At 44.1% G+C, this 21,716-nt stretch overlaps 1 protein-coding gene across 5 annotated transcripts in view; it reads right to left on the reverse strand.

The window, feature by feature from the left end:
- The window catches only part of meis2a (Meis homeobox 2a), an 80,313-nt gene that overhangs the window by 25,942 nt on the left and 32,655 nt on the right, over positions 1 to 21,716 (reverse strand). For 4 of the 5 annotated variants that reach the window (XM_038728493.1, XM_038728491.1, XM_038728488.1 and 1 more), the window contains exon 8: positions 20,495 to 20,640. In XM_038728493.1, coding sequence (XP_038584421.1) covers positions 20,495 to 20,640 — 146 coding nt within the window. The remainder of the gene's footprint in view (positions 1 to 20,494; positions 20,641 to 21,716) is intronic. The other variant, XM_038728489.1, reaches the window with a different exon arrangement.

The following is a 21,716-nucleotide window of genomic DNA, read 5'->3' on the forward strand; positions in this document are numbered from 1 at the left end:
TTCCTCCTCCACAGTCATTGAGAAAGCTAATTTCATAAAGCTGGTTATGGCTGCCTGGCTTGTGTTAAATGAATTCAATTTTAACATAAAATGATAACAGTTGCTCAAGAACTATTTTCTCATTTACTGCTGAAATAATTGATGTAAGTGATGTTTCATATCAGCAGAGACGCAAATTTCTTCTTTCAGGTAGTACTGCCTGTCTAAATATATGTCTATTTTAATTAAAGGAGAGATAAAAAAAAATGGTTTGAGGAATGTGCTCAATTAATAACAAACAAGGCTGATATTGGACAAATAATGACTCCCGGCTGCAGAGAGGGATTAATCTGATTTGTACTTGTGTACGCAGTTCCTTTTAATATGTTAAAATCATTAACAAAGGAAGGAGGTTAATGCTTGCATAGAAATACATTTTTTGATTGCCAGGTGCTGACATTTCCTTGGCTAGGCAATGTCTATAGGATACTGTGTGTGGTGTGTGTGTGTGTGTGTGTGTGTGTGTGTGTGTGTGTGTGTGTGTGTGTGTTGTGTGTGTGTGTGTGTGTGTGTGTGTGTGTGTGTGTGTGAGTGCACAGCACATACAGTATGTATGTATGTGTAAACATGCTCAAGACAATGCAGTGTACGCCATGTACAAAGAGCAGATATGCATATCTACATCCTGATGTGCATGCAAGTTTGTGTGTGTCTGCTCTGGACAACAACATGCAATAACACTACAGTCTCTGTTTCCCTCCCCCTTACCCTCCCGAGCTTCCTTGGTGTTTTCACGTTAGCTACGACCTCGGTCATAATCAAATACACTCGCAAATATAACATAACACACACTTCCTCCCACTCTTTTTTATGTTTGCAGACTACACAAACATACATACACAAGCGCAGACAAATGCACAAATCGAGACGTAGCTAAAGATGATGTGGTACAGAGGTGTGGGGAGAGGAGCAGCCTAAATTGGAAACGGGAGTGGGTCATCTACATTGTATTAAGGCTTCCTCAGCCTCTCAAGCCCAGACCCGTCATCAATCGTCTACTGTCAGCCAGAGCGCGCTTTAGCTCAGTGATAAATACGCCGGCCAGCGGCATAGCTCGCCCAGCAGCCACCGCGTAATGAATGGTTTTAACAAACAAGAAAGATGTCTCATCAAGGAGAGTGGGGACGTTAAAGCCCCCCTCTCACACAAAACCCCTGAGTAAGGAGATTTGCTCTGATCACATAGACACGACACAAAAAAAATCCTATTTCTTTCAGCTCATTCCCCCATTCCTTGCCTCCCTGTGTCAGACTAGATTGCTCCCCTGAAACCCTAAGACTTGCATGCACTTGCACACATGCACTGCCAAGCACATACAAAGAGAAGCAAGTTTACACAAACACACATACAAACCTACACACAGTACGCCTGCGTACAACCTTTCCTCATACTGTCTTCATCTGTCCTCAACTCTCTCTCTTGCCTTTCTTGCTGACCCCCTCCCCGAAACACACATACTTTTTATGGCTGCAACTGCAGGCCACCCACACTTTACGTTGTGGCAGCTTTCCTTTAAGCATGGCGCTTTGAAATCTCAGCTACAGAAAATGGTGTGTGGTGGCAATGGTGATACACACACACAGACATGAGAAGCAAGCCGGCATGGTGGACTTAGCGCTTACAAGGCTGCAGCAGCCGTGAAATTGGAGAACGTCTATTTAGACCTCTGAGTAACCTCTTAATGTTAATTGCCTCAGTAAAAAATATGTTAGTAAATCACCCAATGAGCACAAAATAAATCTGATATGAAAAGACTAAACCTGAGATCATTTGTTGAATAAAACTCATAAAGTCAGCCTGCTAAATCTGTTCTAATGTGTCCCTCTCTAACCCCAGGAGACAGTATGACATGGTTATTTAATGGATGAAACACAAACACAGAGCAAGATCAAAGATGGTATTGATAATCTCCCCCCTAGCTTTGGATCGGCTCAATATGTTCAGTTACAAACACCAAGGCCAATATCCTTAAACAGGATTGACCGCAAAATGTAAAACAGCGAGTCTACAAATAAACCAGAAATGAGCAGCTTCAATTTGCTGTCCAGGCATCGCTGGTCCCCGATCGAAACAGCTCTGTTAATTATGCTAAAGCACGGTAATGGCACGAGTGTGCACTATCCTAACGTATGCTTGTTGTCCAATTACCACAATCTGACCTGAAAAAGAACAACACAAACACATAAACACATGCGCATATGCAGGTGGTTCACATTCTGCCCGTCACTGAGAATCGTGTTGTGTGTATGTGTGTGTGACCGACTGCTGGCTAAATTATAGGGTGTGATGTGCTCTGTGCTCTCTGATAGTGCTGGATGTAATGGCCCCTGTGGTTGCTGAACATTACAAACTGAGGTAGCTCCATCACCCGCTGTGTACGGCCTTTAAACCCCCCCTGAGCCCAGCTTGGCTTTTCACCATATACAATAACCACATCTACTGCTGGACCACACTTATTTCACACCACACCTTTCGCCCACACTGACTCCAATCTACTCCTTCAACATCCAGCTAGCTATATATCATATTCATACTCTCCTGACTATTCGCTGCCGTCGTCAAATCCCACAGCCCGATCATTATCCCGGCAGCTCCATTCAACCCCCACTGCTTCTACCGCTCTGCCCCTTCCCCTCCACTCGCCGAACCTGCAGCCCCTTGCCTGAGAAAGCTGGTGGACCCCATTGATGAATGACATCATCAGTGTGTGACATGAGTTATAGAGTCAGGTCACAAGGTTGCTGTGGCTTGCAAACCTATTCCATGCTAATGACTCCCAGGAAATCACATGCCATTGGCTGTTTACCCTGGTGCCACGGCAACACAAAGGATTTGCTGATGATTGGTGTGATTTAGCTCCAGCTGTTTTGTCTCTTGGATAGGGTTATTAGATAGATCTGCATATATATTTTTTCATTCTACAAAGGGTGTTTGTTTATTTATTAAACATATTAATTAAACACATATTTTCATAGTAATGCCTTTTTGTGTTGAAAGCATTTGATGGGCTTTCCTGTGAGTTTATGTTTAGTTTTACAGCAATATTGTATCCCTGTGTTCCTGTCACATGCGCCTTCCTCGCACTGATTGGAATCTTATTTGTTTTTAATCAAAGTGACTGGAGTATGATAATAATATTCACTGTCAGAAATAAATGCAATCAAATATAGGAATGACATTTTAATATGGATTCTGCATTGAGCTGGGGGTAAGATTGGCACATTTTAAATATCAAGTTGCCGTTAATAATGTTACAATTGGCTTCTTTGACAAATGACAATGAGATTGAATGCATATCGGCATTTCTGGAAGATCAAACAGATATGACAAATAAATCCAGTTGGAGTTTTTGAATCCATCACAAGTGTTGCACAGAGCAATATCTGGCTTTTTAGCTGCAGTTTTCTGACAGATGTTGTGGTGTGAATTGAAGGATTGAGTTAATTATTTCTGCCTGTAAACATCAAATGGACATCACATTTTTATGACAATGTAAGATTTTTCATATGTATCAGTATAAACTGCAAATAATTTAAAATATACTATAAAATTACAAATAACGCAGATTTGTGATTTCAAATTTAATTTATTTAATCAATTATGAACTAAGTCTGCTTTATTCGAATACTTAGCTGAGCCCAAACTAAATATTTCAAATTGAGTAAACTGGTAGAGCTAAAGATGGCTGATGTTACATTAAACCTCATATCATCTCCATTTTTATCTCTATTCTCAACTTTATCTCTCTCTCCACTGTTCTCTCTTTCTCTCCATCCCTCTCTGTATGTTTTTGGGCGGGTGGAGGTGGGAGGGAGTAGAGGGCATTTTTGGGTGTTTGTTTTATTTTAGTGGGAACTACACTGCTTCCTGACAACAGTCTGAAAACAGGCAAGAATGCCACATGACTCAATGATTCAACCCTGCTGCTTTCCCCTTCTCTCTCTCTCTCTCTCTAGATTGCACACATACACAGACACACACACTGCCAACTTATAAACAGCACTCACATGATGCCAACCTACAAACCGCACGCACTGCATGCCAATCTCTGATAACAGCAAATGAAAGTACATCCATATCTACACCTCACACGATCAGCATTCAGAACATACCACTACACTCCTGTCTCGCTCACTCCAGACTCCAGAGCTTCAACAATAAGTATAAGGGCTCTCAGAGGACTGGCCTCTGACAATAAAACGGTGATGATTACAAATACAAGGCAGACTGGCGAGGCCTGCGGCATCTATTATAGTGCAAACGGGCCCCCACTCTGTCTGCCTCTCTGACTGGCTGGTTGGTTGGCAGTGCATCAGTACTACTACTGCTGTTGCTGCCATGGCCCGCCACAACAATCGCTGGCTGAGCTCCTGAAACCAGCTCTTGGACCCCAGCCAGGAGCCTGTTTGCTCTACACCATTAATTTATGTTCACTGGAGATGGTGCAAGGTTGTAGAGAAGCTCTACAGCATAACTGCCCTGCTTGCCTGCCAAGCTACAGTAACAGTAAAGTGGGTGAGGGGAGTCGGAAGGAGCGAGGAATGAATGGAAGGAGAGGGTGAGGAAGGAGCCCTGGAGGATATGCAAGATATAGGCATCTGATTGTACCAAGCTCCATGAGGCTAAATAGCAATCACTCCCACACAATCCCAATGCACCTCCAGACTCAGCGAATCGACCAAAGAAAAGAGAGAGATGTTTTTCCAAATGCTATCATGCATAATGATAATAAGGTATCACTTTGATCCAATAAAGAAAATAAAACTGGAAAAAACGGTGTCCAATCTGCAGAAATATGCAAAACAAATAAGGATCAACTGAACTCAACCCATGGATCTATTGGAGTTTGCCAACAGATATACACACAAACTGTGTGTGTGTGCTGTGTTGCGGACCTGGTCTCATTTGTGGCCTGCAGCCATAGAGATGTGCCTATTTAATCGTCAGATCAAGTTCATGGCTTCTTTTTCCACCACACGGCTGCCCCTCCGCTTTCAAGAGAAGGAATACGATCCCTCCATCCTTACAGTGGGGGCCTGGTCTCCTCTCAGTCTCTACCTCTCTCTCATTTCCGTTGATCTCTCCTTCTCCTGCCGTACTCCATAGGCCCCAGCAGCTATCCCTTTCTCGCTACACGCTAACCCGTCTGGCCTCGTTTCGTATCCTCTTCACTCCACCTCTTCTCCACTCTTCTCCTCTCATCTTCTCTCGTCCCCCTCTTTCAAAGTTTCCGCTTGAGCTTTAAGCCAGGTCCTAGAGGGCAGGAATTTGGCCTGGTTTTCCAGACCAGTCTGTTGGCTTTGTTGTGGTAACTGCCTGCTCAGGGGCACCCAGCTCTGTTCTGTTCTGCTCTCCAGCTCGCCTGATGTCAACACACTGCCACGCTCACTACTTGCTCTCAAGAAATCTTTAAAACATGTTGCAATGACTGCAACTGAGCCAAAGGATTATCCTCCTACAAAGGGTTATATTCCCTATTAAATTTCAATATGTTAAAATTTTCAAGTCAAGTTTTTTTTTCGATAATTCTATTATGTTGCTTGTTGGAAGTGTGAGGTCTCTTGCCTTTGCGAGGGACTTTTAGGGCCTATAAGTAGATTATTAGAGGCCTGGTGTGCCTGTCAAAGCAGAGGACCCACCCACTTTGCCTGCATTGGACAACTTCATTTCCACACCACTTGTCATTGTTGCCAGTCATAAAGTCATTGGGAGCACATGCTATGGCTAAAGCGTAATGAACAAACTAAGCCTCTGAATAAACATCACCACTGATTTAATGACGTATGTACACATTGTAAAAAAATCAATGATTTTTTTACACTGACTACCTGAAAACCTCTTGCATGGGTTTTGAGTATGGAACACAAAGGTCATCACCATATCTATTTATTCAAACATATGTTGTATATCTTTTTCAGTCCCTATGATTTCCAATAGGGAAAAATAATCTGTGCTTCCGAAATTCATTGTACAAAAAATGTTTCACCTTCTGACATATGAGGGTTTGTTTTTCCTTAGGCTTCATATATGTAAATAATTCTAAATGTTCTGCATTAAATAGGTCTAGGTTATTAGACACTATTCAGGCATACTGGGGCTTACAGTCCACTTGAAAGAAATGCTGGGAAAGCACAAGGGACCAATGACAAAACAGTAAAGCACTTACAACCTAGAGCCTGTTGATAAAGTCTGTTGCGAAAAGGACTTAATATTAACATACAGGGTCTCTTTAAGTTTATCCTCTTTCTCTATTGTGTTCTTTAGACTTTGTTTAACTTCCTAAGTCAAAGTAAAGTGGGGCTGATCTTCAATTGAAATAGAAACAGATTAATTTGTGTAGCAATGGACAGACTGAGGGAGAGAAAAGCAAGTGTGTTCGCTCCTCAAATAGAAGCTTCTGAGAGTTTCCACTTGACGGTTCTCCCTTTCATTGTGCATTAACTTAATGAGCATAAGTATTCAAATACACAACCAGGACCTCTTTTAACTCTTTCCCTTTCTCTTTCTAGTCTCGCCCTCTGCCTCTTTAAGACTTCACATTCTCGAGAGAAAGGACAGTACATTCTAATAGCGAGCCTCAGGACACAACAACAAGAGCACAACCACTTACAGAGGACAAACAAGAAACCCCCGGGGCCAGCTATGGAATGTCAAGCCAATTTGGAAGATATCATAGGACATTTGTAATGTCAATTCTTGTTTTCAGGTCAAAAATCAAAGGCAAACATGGTGGGTAACATTTGTCCATTACAGTGCGGGCAGGAACTCTCCCTCCCCCGCCAAAAAACAGCTGCAGGGGACACTTCCTGTTTGCTAATGATGCTAAATTTGTTCAAGTCAACCATGTCAAATTTTCTCTCCCTCTGAATGGACAGCTGGGGTGGAAAGAAACATTTTCTCTCCTCTCCTACAGTGTCTCCCTTTTCCTCTGTCCTCTGCCAGCGAGAGAAGCTCATAGGCCCGTAACAGACAAACACTTCAGATCATGTCCCTGTCAGTGAGACAGAGGAGCATAGCTGATGGTAACCATAGGTGCATTCATCTGAGATCACAAGTACTTCCATGGAACAAAGCCAGCCAAGCCCTGATCAGTCACCACCCGTCCATACCTGTTGTGTTTGTTCTCTTTTGCTGAATACCGTTTTCGTCTTTCAGAAATGCACGTCTTCTGAGTTCTCCTTTCATCTAGGGGTGTATGAGTCAAGGAGATATCTCCTGTCATTGCTCAACACCCAGGGGCGGCTGGCTGCATGGGGCTGTGTGGACTGACAAATGCCCTCAGGATCTTTCACTTTCTTAATGTTCCTCAAAGCAGAGTCGACATGTGACGGTAGTTAAAATGCCTTTGTGAAGTGCTGCTGAAGAGAAGGAAGAGAAGAGAAAAGACGGGGAAAGAAGGAGGGGCAAGGCAGGGATATAGCTTTTAGGCCTGGTTAATAGCAGCCAATCTTTAAGTGCATTCTTCCATCCTCTCCCTCTCTCTCCTTGTGGTGCTCTTAGGCTCAATCCTGCCTGGGGGCCGAGGTGACCTTTGACCTGGCTGGCCTGCCTAGCTACAGCCCTCTCGTTTGTTAGGGGCTTTATCCACTGACAAAGCAGGCAGGAAGTTGGCAGCCACCCAGCAGCCCCATGGGAGGATGACCATCAGCTAGCTCAGCTTACCGCTTATTACAGGATGGTGGGGAGCATGTGTATGTGTGTGTGTATATGTGTGTGTGTCCTTGTGCTCGCATGTGTACTTGCATATACTGTATAAGTGCACGCCTGCTTGTTTATAAAACTACTTGTGCACGTGCAGTTAGCATACTAGCAGCATACTTGTGATTGCATTCACATGTGTAGAAGAGCGACAAAATCAGAAATGCAGCTGATCTTTTTTTTTTTTCCGTCCCGGCAATTTTTACTGTGCTAGCTAATGACACGCAAAGAATAAGCCTGGAAGCTACGAATGTCCCTGTCTCCAAGCTAACCCGATCAGATACGCATGTTAGCAACAATCAGGCAACCTTCCAGCCACTGGACTCAGGGGACCCCAGCACACTTCAGTCTCTCTCTCTCCACTCTTTCTCTCCTCCTCTCTGCAGCCTGCTCATCAGAGCGCTCAGAGCAGCTCACTAAAACATTATATCATAAGACACTTCAGTTTCACTCTCGCCACTCCATAAAAGTCAGGTAATTCATACTTCATTTATATACCGTCCCATTAATAAAGCTGATGAACTTTTACTCCTTAAATCTAATGGGCCATTTTGCCATGACTGCCAGCGCTTGCGGTTTTTTCTGTCACTCTCTTCTTCTTTCTACTCTACTAGTGCTTTGGAGAACGCTAATCCACAGTCACTCAGCCACTGCTCACGTACAGTGTTTTATAGGTGAAGAGAGAAAGAGAAGGATTTAGAGATTTTTCAGGCTTTTGACTGACCTCTGCCACAGACAAGCAGCGACACGTACCATACGGTGATTTATTGTAGCTTTAGGTCGTTGTCTCTCTCTCTCTAGCTCCCTCTGTATCCCTCTACCTTTCTCTATCTGGGCGCAACAGAGGGTCATTGACCTGCGGTCCTAAAGCAAGGCATGATGGCTCCCCAGCTCGGAGGCTGTTGACAAGCGTCTGTGTTCTTTTCAACAACTCGTCGAACCACCCCCCTACCCCTTCCCTTCTCAGGAATGTAACACAACCACTCACTGAGGTAACCCAAGCCCCTCCCCTCTACCATCCTTCATTTACAGAAAGCGACACAGAGAGAAAGAGAGTGAAAGCAAGACCAACTGGGGGTGTTAGACAGCTGTCCCCCATCTCCCCATCTAACTCTTGCTCCCTCTCTATTTCTCTTCCTCTCTTTAGATTTGCTTCTAGCCCACTGCCTGTGGAATAATTAATGATGCAATTGAGCCGAGGAGAGGATTCTGACCAGCAGGGGCCGTTCCTGAATGCCTGGATAGCCGTTTTATGGAAGGCCGGAAAATAGAGAGAGAGAAAGACACAGAGAGACAGATAGGCAGAGGAAGATAAAGATATAAAACAGTCAGACAACAAAAAAAGAGATTGTAAATAGTCTGTTCTCCAACAAGCCTTAAGTATTCCTCTCTGTTTTTGTCCCCTCTAGTCTAATCCTTCTTCCCCATCCCCCTCTCATCTCCTCCATCCTGATGGCGGGATTGGGGGGCCTGACCTGTCTGGTGATTGATGGTAATGTCTCAGGAAGTCATTTTCCCCGACAGCACCCCGCCGCCTTTCACCAGGCCTGGTGCAGAGGTGAGCCCATGACATGGACGCTTTTAACTCTTTGCTTACTCTCAGCCCAGATTTCTCTGACCCATCTATCTCACACCACCTTCTCTCTCGCTACGCTGCATCCTCTGCCAACCACCACCCCTGAGCCCCATATTTCTGACAGAATGGCAGGGGAAAGAAAGTTCTACAGAACAAAAAAAGCAAGATTAAAAAGGTTTGCACAACAGTGAAAACAAGGGCATCTTGACAAAAAAACAAAAGCCATCTTGAAGTGGATCTGCCAAGTGGCCCCTAATTCAGGTTGCCGGGGATGGATCCCCACGACTCCATTACTGTCAGCGCTTACCACCTCTATTATGGCAATTAGGACGTGGTTCCAACACTGGGAATGCTTTGCTATGCTCTGGAATTGCTAACATCTGCCGTGTCTCCGCTCCATGTGTCAGAGTAGAGTTGTCTTTTCTTAAACACACATCTTTTTACAGTCACACTCTCTACTTTCCTTTTTCCCTCCTGTTTCTTCAACACAGCTCTCCACATTTATTTTCTTAATTCAGCTCAAACTGTGCCTTAAAGAGATCCCTCTCTGTTTGAGTCCAAATAACCTAAAATGATCCGTGAAGAGCCTCGCAGTTCCCATTTTCAATAGGCTTCATTAGTTTTTAATATCTAGCCAAGGAAAGGAGGTGAAAATGGCATGGAGATATTCAATGGAAAGGGACTGGTAGCCTATTAATCTCCCCCAAAGGATTGTGGGTTAATACATGCTCTTGCATAGGCAAACATGGCTGTGTGGTGAACACATCTGTCTGCCTGGATGGGCTACTTAATGAAACAGCCAGTGTTTGGCTGCTGAGATGGATGTTAGTCCCCCAGTGAAAAATGAGTTCTCTCTCCCACTATGCTGAGCCACACATGATAGGGCTCCATTCAATTCACTGGAGACCTGACTGTGTCCCCGTGTGAGAGCAGCTTAAACAATGAGGGTGCTAGGCAGGACAGGCAACGCATGGCTACTAGAGCAAGTCTTCATGGAGATCATATCAGGGAATCCTAATGTGAACAAGAGTCTGACTGATCTGGGAATGAGAGAAGACAGGAAAGACTAGAAGAGGAGTAGTACAGTAGACAGATAAAAAGTACAAGGGAGGAGCGAGATGAAGGCTGAGCCACCTGGGATAGATAAGCAGGCTCAATGTGTTTGAGTGACAGTGTTTGTGTGTGAAATCTTTTGTGTGCGCGTGCATGCATGTGCAAGCATTCTTGCCTATCTGCCAGGACATGTGTGCATGTTTCGCTGTGTGTATGTGTGTGTATTCTGACAGTGTTGGAGGTGACCCCTGGTCAGGGAGTCCTGTAATAGGAGCTCACCTCCGGTTCTGCGAGCTCTCCTCTCAGTGTGCTAAACAGCCACCTGAAGACAGGATTAGCCATTGTGACCCAGCCCCAGAGGTAACTGAGATACACCTCCGGGGACAGACATGAAACACATACTGTCACGTGTTGAAGAGACACAGCCAGGTGGGAGGAGACAGACACAGATGAAGATAGAGGTAAAAAAAAAAAAGCTGTATAAAGGAGACAGGACGGGACAGGTGGTGGCAGGGATTGTAAGAGCAAACAGGACACCTATAAGAGGATGAATGCAAGTAGGATACAGTATAATGTCAAGCAAGCTAAGGTGAAGGTGTCAGTGGTGTTTGCCGTTGTCTAGTGAAAACAAAGCATCAGAGCGTAAGAGGATTGGACGACCTAACCCAGTGCCTTGGGGTAGTTGAGATTTGTGCCTGTATGGAAATTGATGCCTGTCAGCTTGTCTATGACTCATCTTTGACAGTATGCATGCATGTGTGTTTCTGTGTGCACATACACAAGTGTGCGTGCTGTGCTGTGACAAATGAGCTGTGCTTAATTTGCGACTGATTATGCAGGCTGCTGCTGCCCTAAACCCCTTTGAACTTGTAATTGCCCCTGGTTTCAGTAATGAACATTAAGGAGGATTCAGAAATGTGTGGCTAATTACACATTTGCCCCCCTTTTTAATTTCTTCATCTTCATACTGGATGAGAAAAAGGAAAAGGAGGAGCAGGAACAGTAGTAGGAGGATGAGAGCCAAGGAGGAGGTTCTGCGTTGCGAGGCATACATTGCTGTTGTCGGCCCCTTTATCTAAATAATTGTACAAGCTGGTTTATGGGCTTTATAGAGGTGCTTTGTGTGTCAGTCGCTGCAGCCCTGGGGATATGGGGGACTAGCTTTCTCCATGATCAATATTCAGAGAGATTCACATCTGGAGCCAAGGCCTGCTCTACTTAGATTTGGATATATATTTTCCCCCTTTTAGTTCTCTTCTTCTTCTATCCATCTGCTTTTCCTTATCAGTGTGTGGTATAGCTATTTTCTGATACAAGGGTTGCTATCTGTCACACATTTGTGTAGCTGTACATGATCTTAGGAGGTTGAGGTTGCAGAGAAATTCAGAGATCTGAACAGACACTAACAACACATGGTTCAATATACTGTATGGGTACTGCATATACTGCTAGGCAGACCTACTTGAGCAGTGGAGAATTCTGGGTAAATGGCTGCAGTGCAGAGAGGGTCCACTGAAGCTAGTGAAGGGGGAAGTACTGGGGAAAGGAGCAACAAATTGACCCGCTCAGCTTCAGCCTCTGATGTGGACCGGGCTCTCTCTTAAAAGCCAGTCCATAAGTTCAGAGAGGGAAAGAGAGAGGATATCAATGGGGGAAAAAATGAAAAGGTGAGGAAGTGGGGGGAAGAGGTGAGAACAAGAGACATGGCTCCCAGTTATAAGGACCCCACTGTGCAGGAATCCCACTGCCTGCCCCTGGACTGAGCGCTGGGCAAAACAAAAGCATGCATTTGAGAGGAGTAGGCAGGGAGAGGAGAACAATCACACAAAATGGCAGGAGTGGGATTTGGTGCAGCCAGGGTCCCATGACAAACCAAACAGTGAAACACATGGTCTGTTTTTGATTTCTACTCGTTGCCTCCATCCCTCAACCTTTTCTCTTTCCTTGCCTCCCTCCCTTTATTTAGCCTGGTTTGCTGTTTCCACACTTGTGCTGCTCCTTTTCCCCTTTGCATTTTCTTCTCTTGGTGTGAGATGAATATCAAAGCACTGCTGGGGCAGCTTGGAGGCCTGCAGCAGAATCTCATTGGCCTCCATGGTCCCCAGCATGCAGCAGCCACCATTCTAGCAGCTCTTGCCACAACCCCGCAATCAACTGTGGGGGGATGAGGCTAGCCTGCAGGGCAGTAACCCTGGAAGGGTAAGGGGTAATTTAAGGAAACTAGCTCTAAGATGTGAAACCAAAATCCTCTTATACATTTTGTTATAAGTAAGATAACCCCAAAAGTGTAGAAAAGGGAAAACGGCACAAAATCAGCTACCACCATCTTAATAACCCTGCTTTTCCACCGGCGGCATGTATGCTATCACAGACTACCTTGCGGGGTCCCTTATTACACATGACGTAATTCAACCCTATTTCTTATTGAGTCAGCTCAGCCAGGTCCTAGCCAACAGATCAGTGTTATGGCTACAGCAGCAGTGGATTGCGCTGCTGTGCTGAAGGCAGGGAAACATTCCCAGGCTGTGGCCTACTCTCAGTGGAGCATAGGGCCTTGCAAGTCTCTCACTGTTCTGAGCTGCGAGTTTATAAATCTGGCTGCCCTCCACAGGCATAGCCCTGTTTATAATCTGCTGCGGTCAGGACATGTGCAATCACCTCTGCAGGGGCTGGTCAAATTCATGCTGTGCTCTTGGTCTTCCATGAGGACATTCCTGTTCTAAATCCACATTTAAAGAAATGCACATTGCATCACATTTCAGGCAACACTCTCCTCCTTTGTTTTTTCCTTGCTGTTGTCTTACTGGAGGATATGTTGCAGGTTGCTCTTTTTCTTTTCTTTGGCAAACACTGTGGAGTTTCACACAGCTTAATCACCTCCATGCAGTGGGAACGTGTTGTAAACAGTCCCTTAGCGAAAGCACTCATTTCTGCTACTTCATTAAACAACCTGCATTAAGATGCAAACAGCAGGAATGAAAATTAACAGGGAGGGAGGAAACATGAGGTAGGGGGAGGAGAAGTGTTTATGAAGTAGATTATGCAGGAAGCCCTGCATTTTCACATGTGCAATAACATGATGCTCATCTTGAGGATATGCAAGTCTATGGGAATGATTAACTGCAGCAGAGGTGTCCATTGGTTCTTCTGGACCATTTCCATTAATATGTTCTGTGGCCATGTCTCCAGAAATCTGTGTAAATGCAATGAGCCAAATTAATCCTGGGTCAAGGGCAAGACTTTGGATGTGTTCAGGAGAGTGCAAAGTCTCACACTTGTCAGGAAAATCATTTCTAACACAAAAAATTTAACATTTATGAACCTGGATACAGGCTGACTGTTATGTTATTAGGCACAATTTATCAATCAACAGGGGATGTCATGGTGTGCAAAACAAGTTAACATGGTTATGTGGTCTTATAGTCTGGAGACTTTTCACTTTCCTGAGTCAACACTTGCTGCTCTCAGTTTGCAAGTGGTAGAAGCCCGGAAAGCTGTTTATAAGGCAGTGGACAGATGATTCAACATTGCACGCAACACAGACGATGCACATACCAAATTCCGCACCGAAATCAACTGAATGACTTTTTTTTTTTTTTTTTTTTTTTTTTTTAAAAACAGTGAAACTACTGGGTTTGGGTCCATATTGCATTTTTTCCATTTGGGTTTGTCCTAGGTTAAGAAGTTTGTGCAAATGGAGCCAAGTTCACTTGCTAACGCCTGTTTCACAGCTCTCTTGGTCGTTGTTGGTGAGGAAGCCTGGTCTGCTTTGGTCTCCAAATTACATGTTAGCCTACCTTCTCACTGCTGACTTCAGCACAGGCTAGATAGCCGATACACGTGTTCCATCAGAGAGCAAGCGAGCCCCGGTTTCCGGTGGCTGTCCATTGAAAAAGTATGCACCCTATAGCATTTTGTTTCTTGACACTTTGACAGCATATACTGTAACACTAAGGTAACATTAAATGCTCCAATTATCACGTTAATGACCAACCCAACTATTACTTCCCATTTGTTTGTATCGACTGATAGACATGAACCTGTGCAGAACAACAATCTAACGTTACTCTCTGATCACATTAACGTTACCGAGTCTGGTAAGTTAACGGTGGACTGCAGTCTTCTGTTTAAGCCCAACGTTAACTAGGCTCACGTAAGTTAAAACTTAAGATATCATGCAACCTTTATCTTGTAACTAGTGTCTGCTAATCACTCTCATATCGGTAACGTTAAGCACGTGCTTTCACTGTGGTTAAAACATTTCTGCAACGTTAAAAGTAACCGTAAACCCATCGTGTAAATCAGCCTTAAACATGTAACGCTAACATTAACGCATTTCCGGGTCTCTATTATTTTAATCCGAGGTTAATGAAAACGTTAGTTTTAGCGGGGAGGGACTGACTCGCACACACTGCAAAGTGTATGCAAGGTTAATGTGCTATGCTTTATATGTCAGTGGATTCCACGTGGGATTAGTTGGCTTTGAAGTGAAACTATGACAGATCTAGATTAGGGGGGAAAGTGTAAAGGTCTGATTTTGGAGCATGAAAAGAATTAGGGCTTATTACATTCTAATGCAGCATTGAACTTCTGGAACAGCTACCAACAACGCCAAAGCACACAGTAAACAGAGCTGTGACACACTAACACAGGAAAATTATAGCAAAGCTGCTTTGCAGTGAGATGGCAAAGTTGATGCGGCCCATCATATAATTATACAGCCTGTGAAAATAGGAAGTCACTAAATTTTCAGTCTGTTTTCTGAACTGCTATCTCCTTCTAGAGCATCTTGTTGACATGTAGGGATAATGTGTTGATGAGTCCAGACAAGGAGGGCGAGATTCTTGTGTGAAATTAAGAATTTCTTGAGAATATTTTCAGTGTAGTGTCAGTGTCTGCATTTGAGTGTCTTTCCCTGTGAGGTCTGTGCTGTGGTAGCCCCTCTGAGGGCCTGACTGGGGAAGAACAGATGGCAGACTGGCTTGTGGCTCTGTTTTCCAGGGTCGCTGAGCAGCCAATGTTAGAACACAGTGACTGGACAATAGCACGGCACCAACCCCTCTAAAAGATCTCCTCCACAGTCATTATCAATGATTTTCAATGACTCCCGTGCTAAACATCACAAAACTATCTTGTCATATTGTCACTAAAGTCTGTTCTGTAAACACACAAAGCAGTGGGTGTTGTCACAGAAGTAATGTGATGACTCTTTTTCCTGCGTCTCCCACTGATAGTCACACATTTGGGCAGTGGCAGTCAACCAAACTGTCGTCTGGGTTGCTACGGGTGACTAGAGAGCTGACTTTTGGGCTCCGAGGCAAACAAGCGCATGACAGATTAGTGTGTGGGCCTCCTCCAGGCTTCCACCTCTGTGACCCTTAGGAGCCCCCTCTTTACCCCATGCTCTTACCCCTAAACCCCCCTCCCTCCTTAGCCTTTGTCTCCACCTTCTCTTCATCCAAACTCACACAACTTAAGGAGGTGAAAAGCATATTTTCAATGTACACCAGGGACACATAGCTTAGAGTTACATTTTTATAATTTTTCTGGCTTTCAAAAGTTCATTATACAATTATATTTTCAAAAATGAGTACATGTTACAAGTACGTGAACTAACTAAGCAAACATTTTTAAAACAACACAAATGCATTGTACCAAATATACTTATAAGATAAAGTGGGCACCAGCAAATATGGAATAAACAGCTTTCAAAAGTTCAATGTAAAAGAAGAAAGGCTTGGGTATTTCAAACTGTTTGCAGATGTGTGTCTCCACCAGTTAAATGCTGCTTGTACTGGAACAACACACAAGGATTAGAAGGACTAGAGAAGCTTAAACAAAACTGGGGATACTACGGAGCGGACTGTTTAGTCTACTCAAACAACATGCCCTCTTGTTTTGAGGGATGGACTCGTACACTTGTTTATCGTATGGGACAAACATCCGTTGCCAGGGTTTGCCTTTGCCTGCGCCCATGTCTCATGAATGACCCTAGCCGGCTCTTTTATATGCATCTATAAAGGGCGTTCGAGAGAGCAGCTAGGAGGGCTCGACCTGACGATGACACCCTGTTGTCATGGAGACTAATGCTATGTTGGGCTTGGATTGGGAGTTTGGGGGAAGGGGGGGTTCAGCCACTGTCACTAGTGTCTAATGATGTTTGCAGCACAATGCACTCATCTCCTCACAAAGTGTGTCCTCACTCTGGTTAACACCTGTATTAAAAGGGCATCGTTTGAGTGTTCATTTTATCAATTCAGCAAAAAAACCCAGTTTATGACTCAATTCTCACATTGATGTTACACATATAAGTATTGTACAAATAACTATATTTCAATACCACTTAATCATACATAAACATTTCTCATGTGAACACACAGTTCTACTGCTCACAGTACAAGGACTTTCCAAATGACCAAGGGATATATCACTTCCCTTTCAAGGTGCCCAGGGGACCAATACACCTGGCTTAGCAGCTTAACAGAATTTCCCCAAACACCCAGGCCAAAGGGTGGCCCGGCACAAAACCTGAGACGCTTGATGCTTGAGAGGGCTACATACTTACTCATCTGACTGACCACTCTCCCTCTCAAGTCAATCCCTCCCTCCCTCCCTCCTTCGAGCTAACACATATACACGTGTGCAAACTCTCAACTGGCCTGGTTTGCACCTGAGGTCCCCTAATTATTTTCATAGGTGTTTTAAGGTTTACACTAGTCAAAAGACAAGGCCAGAGACCAAAATGGTATCTGGATTTGAGTGCTTCCTGTTTTCATTGCAAGGCTGACCCTTGTCTTTACAGGGGTGAGTAAAGGCTAGCAGGGGGCTAGCACAGGGTGAGAGGGAAGGAAGAGCAGGAGCACCGAGGGGCTAATTGTGGATTTTAGTTTGCTTTTGCCAAGCAAAAGGGCATCACTTGTGCAACAATAAGAACAACTCCCTTCGCTGCCTCTCTCTTTCTCCATCTGCCACCCACTCTTTCCACTTCTCTTCTTCTATCTTACATTCCCTCCATCTACCTATCTTTCTGATTTACTCCCTCTTCCCCTCCTGGATTTTGCAGTCCATGCGTTTGAAGTGCAGTAGAACATTTTACCCCTAACAGTGAAGTTTACCTTTCTGATAACATAATCTCCCTGTAGTATTGAAAAGCTTATACCAACAGTCTGGGATTTTCCTTCCCCTAATGTGGCTGGAAGACATCCAGAAACTCATGGGGAGGAGGGGGTGTATTAGAGAGAGAGAGAGAGAGAGAGAGAGAGAGAGAGAGACTAAGAGTGGGAGGGAGGATAGAAGGAGGGAGTGGAGAGACAGTCTGACCCTCTTCTGCCAGCTAACACCAGCTGATCTGTCCAGCCATTTGCCAATTACATATGGGGCATTTAAGGTTGCCAGCTCATATGCTCTCTACTGCATGTATATTTGGATGTAACATGAAAGAAGCAAGGTTATTACAGCTTCACCATAGAGTAATTGTGGAATCTTTGCATATTTTGCAAGATTTTTATGGGCAATAAAACTTTATTTTCCCCTTAGCTTGACTGTAGGATTGATGGTAAACATGAGTTGAAATTAGGTTTCTTTCTATATGTGACTGTCATGAAGAAAACCATCTTGTGACTTCTCCCAAGAGAGTGTGAGGTCAGAGTGAAGCAAGGGAGGGTGGGAGGGGAGAGGGAGAGGGCAATTTTGTTATACTGAATCTAAAAGCCAACAGTTGTTACTATTGGCCTGTGTTGTTTTTCTGTGTGTGAAGGGGGTTCCAGTCCTTTTGAGCTTTTCAGAAGATGTGACAATGGCTGGATGTTGAGAACATATGTAGAGAGACCCCTGTGGCTCATCGAAGAGGAGCTCCATGCTGGCCCCACAGTTTGAGAAAATACAAGGCCGCTCCTTTCACTCCTCACCCCTCAGTTAATGAATGCATGAATGGCAGAATGCCACTATAGGCCATTCAGGGGCCAAAGTCCCCAAGAATTCACCCTTGCACAAATGCATCCAGCAATAGCAAATACATTTGCTTAACAAATTAAAAGAAAGGAGAATGGCTAATGGGTGTGAGTGTGTGTGTGCATGTATTTGTGTGTGTGTGTGTGTGTGTGATAGAGAGAGACAGAGAGAGAGAGTTTATGGGTGGGAGAATTGGATGGTGAGAAGAGAAGGGGGATAATTCAATTAGTCCTCTTCTTCAGTAAAGAAATGAAGGCAGGTTAAAAGGGAGGGATTATTATTGGTACAAGACTGGCCAGGGCTTTACACAAAAGAAACAAATAAAGATTGGAGAGAACATCTACAAGCAGGGGATGTGATAAAGGAGAGGGGACAGAGAAAAAGAGGGCCTTGAAAGCTCTGCTCTGTCTGAATTAACCAGCTCTCTGAAACATGTGCCTGTGCTCAACATTGGGCTTTTCCCCCTTCCTTTCTTTCAATTCAATTTTAAAACAATTCTAAAGAAAATTGTTGGCGACTCTTCCAAAAGCTCTGTATGCGTCATTCTGTCTTTCTCTCTGCATCTTTTGCAGAAGGGAGTGTTGAAGCTATGTGAGGCTTTCACCAGGAAAGATGCCAAATCATGAGGAAATATTTAGTCTAAGCTCACATAAGGTGTGTATTTTTAAGATGTATTTTGTGCTATGTACACATACAGTACATTCCAATTCAGTAAACATTTAGCCTTCTTTGTTTGTCCACTTCATACACAAACACCGCATTCTACTCCAAGCTCAAATAATGAAAAAAAAAAAGTTTACCCTCCCTCCCTCCCACCCTCAGCATCTGAATGAAGCCTGGTCTGTACGGTTTGGTGAGAGGTCTCCAGCCAGGGAGCGATGGAGCTGTGAACAGCTGTGAAGTCATTTTGATAATGATGAGAATAATAAGCATGCAGACTGGCGTGGTGGAGCCACTAAGGCCTGCAAGGCTCAGGGCTTTGCTGTTGCAGCTTCACTGCTCCTGAATAGATAAAAGTGATTAAAGCACTCCTGATTATCCCTGACCAATATGTAATGGATTTACAGCCCTTTCAATTAGGCCGTATTTGCTGGCCACACATTACTTGGGCTTTTGGTTAGGTAATCAGGGTACAGGGGCTTTGGGCTAGGAGTGGGCACTGGTGTGTGTGTGTGTGGGGGGGGGGTGGTTGCAAGAGTACAGGGTGCACTTGACTGTCTTAAAAGTGTGGATGATCCATAAGGTTGAACCTCCAAACTTGGTCTCTTCTACTTTCTCTCTCTCTTCCTTTACTTCTCCCTTCCCCCTACACTGTCACTCCATCTCTGGGACAGGGAGCCACGTGCTCAGAGAGCAGCTTATGTGTCCTGGCGTGGCCACCTCCTCCTGAAATCTGACCTGGGTTTGCAAAATCAATACAGCCTGATGTTCTGATAATGTCCTGACATAAGGGAGGGTGGGGGGACATGTGGTCCATCCCATCATACTTGACACACACAGACAGAAAATCACACTTCAACATACAGAAAACAAAGCGTATTTAGCCAAACAAACTTTTCTCAGCTACAGAGGAGAACCATATTACCATGTACCATCTCAACCTCAAACATAAGCTAGAGTATTTCCAAGTCAACCAGATTTTAAAACATGGAACGAGTAAGTCTTCGCTCATTCCAATGAAATAACCTACATATTTGCATCCATAACCATCTATAAACACAAGAACTACTAAAAAACATAAAACAAAAGAGGGATTGACTACAAGTGATTAGGTGTACAAAAAATCAGTGTACTGAACCTAAATCTTTACACACCTTTACACTCACAATCATTTTCTAGTGACTACCTCTTCTTCTCTTAGTCTGCCCCAAAAAACATTCTTCTTCAGGCCAAACAAACAGTAAATCTCATATTGAAGTGAATGTCATGGATTATTGGTCCATCTCCCTCTTACTCAGAGTGTGCTGAGCAGAGTAAACATTCCAAACTGATTAGATTGACCTGGTCACTGTGTCCCTCTGACAGGTGGCTGACAGGTGAGCATCACAGCGCTGCTGTCACTCACTCCCTCAGTAACGACAGGAGTGTGCTTTAGGATGCTTTTTTTTGAGTGTGTGTGATTCTACCTGGCTTGTATTCATACATGTGTTATTATTAAAAAATAATGTCTGAGCTTACCGTAAGATGCTGGAACAGCCACGCCCTCATGATATTAGTGGCCACCTTGGGGAAAATACCACGCTTTTTCTGCCTCTTCTTATCCTTGTCTGGATCATCGTCATCCCCTGTGCCAGGCGATGCAACGCTGTTGTCTAAGCCATCTCCTGGACGGAAACCAAACCCAGGGTTAAATAACATCCCAGACCACATCACACATCACAGACAATAAACAAAATCATGATCTTAAATATCGTGAAGCTGAAACAGAAGTACACACAGTTAAAGCTGAGTTTAAGAAAGATGGATAAATGGATAAATACCACAGATACCTACGAAGGAATTCAAAAACATTGCACTGAGGCCTAGAGAATCGCCTCAGCAAAGCCAGTGGTGTTTAGTGAAGATATGGAGGTAGGGGGATTTATATGGCCTTAGATGAAGGCCTGTACAGAGAGTGAGGGGTTTACACAGAGGCCTAGCAGAGTTGTTCTATACCCCAGAGCACAGGAGAGGGGAATAGGGGTTAATGACTCTAATGTTATGGTTGGACGCTGAAACACTATGTTCCTCATTCCAGTTCCACAGTAGGAGGAGGAGGGAAAGAAAAAAAAGGAGCGAGATGACAAAACAGGGACAAGGAGCCTTCATGTACAGTAGAGGCTTGGACTCATGTCATTAATTCAATTAAATTTGCATGCTTGACATAATGTAGAGTATTTTTTTCTATTTTCATCTTTTGAAGACAGCCAAAGGGGACAGGAAGGAGTTATGCAGACATATACAGTAATACGCGGACATCCACGCATCCATGTTGCGTGCACAAACAAAACTCAAAGGCGTTGATAATTCACGGCATCCAGTTGAGACGCATGAGCATTAAAGTAGGGATGTGATTTGAGGTAGTTCATTGTTGCACTTCGATGCACATAATGGACTCGTCTGCCTCCCCCACCCCACCCCAAAACCAGACTCTCTTAGTCTTCCTCTCCCACTCCCTTCCCTTGCAGCAACCCCTCCCCATTCCGCCACAAGATTAGCATGACAGGCCGGCGGCGGCTTCGCCTGCATTAATGTCCGTCAGTGTTTGATTTCAAGAGGAAAACATGCACATACCCAAGCACGATTTCTCTTTTAAATCGAAGTTTCCATCTTTGTCCCTTGCCTTTTCCTTGTTCCTCTTCCCTGGCATTAATTGTGCATTAGCAAAAATGATTTACTTTTAACAGTCATAGTTATTTTT

Source organism: Micropterus salmoides, unplaced genomic scaffold (assembly GCF_014851395.1).
Source record: "Micropterus salmoides isolate LMB-PRFRI ecotype aquatic unplaced genomic scaffold, ASM1485139v1 Ms_hic_scaffold_19, whole genome shotgun sequence".
NCBI lineage: Eukaryota > Metazoa > Chordata > Actinopteri > Centrarchiformes > Centrarchidae > Micropterus > Micropterus salmoides.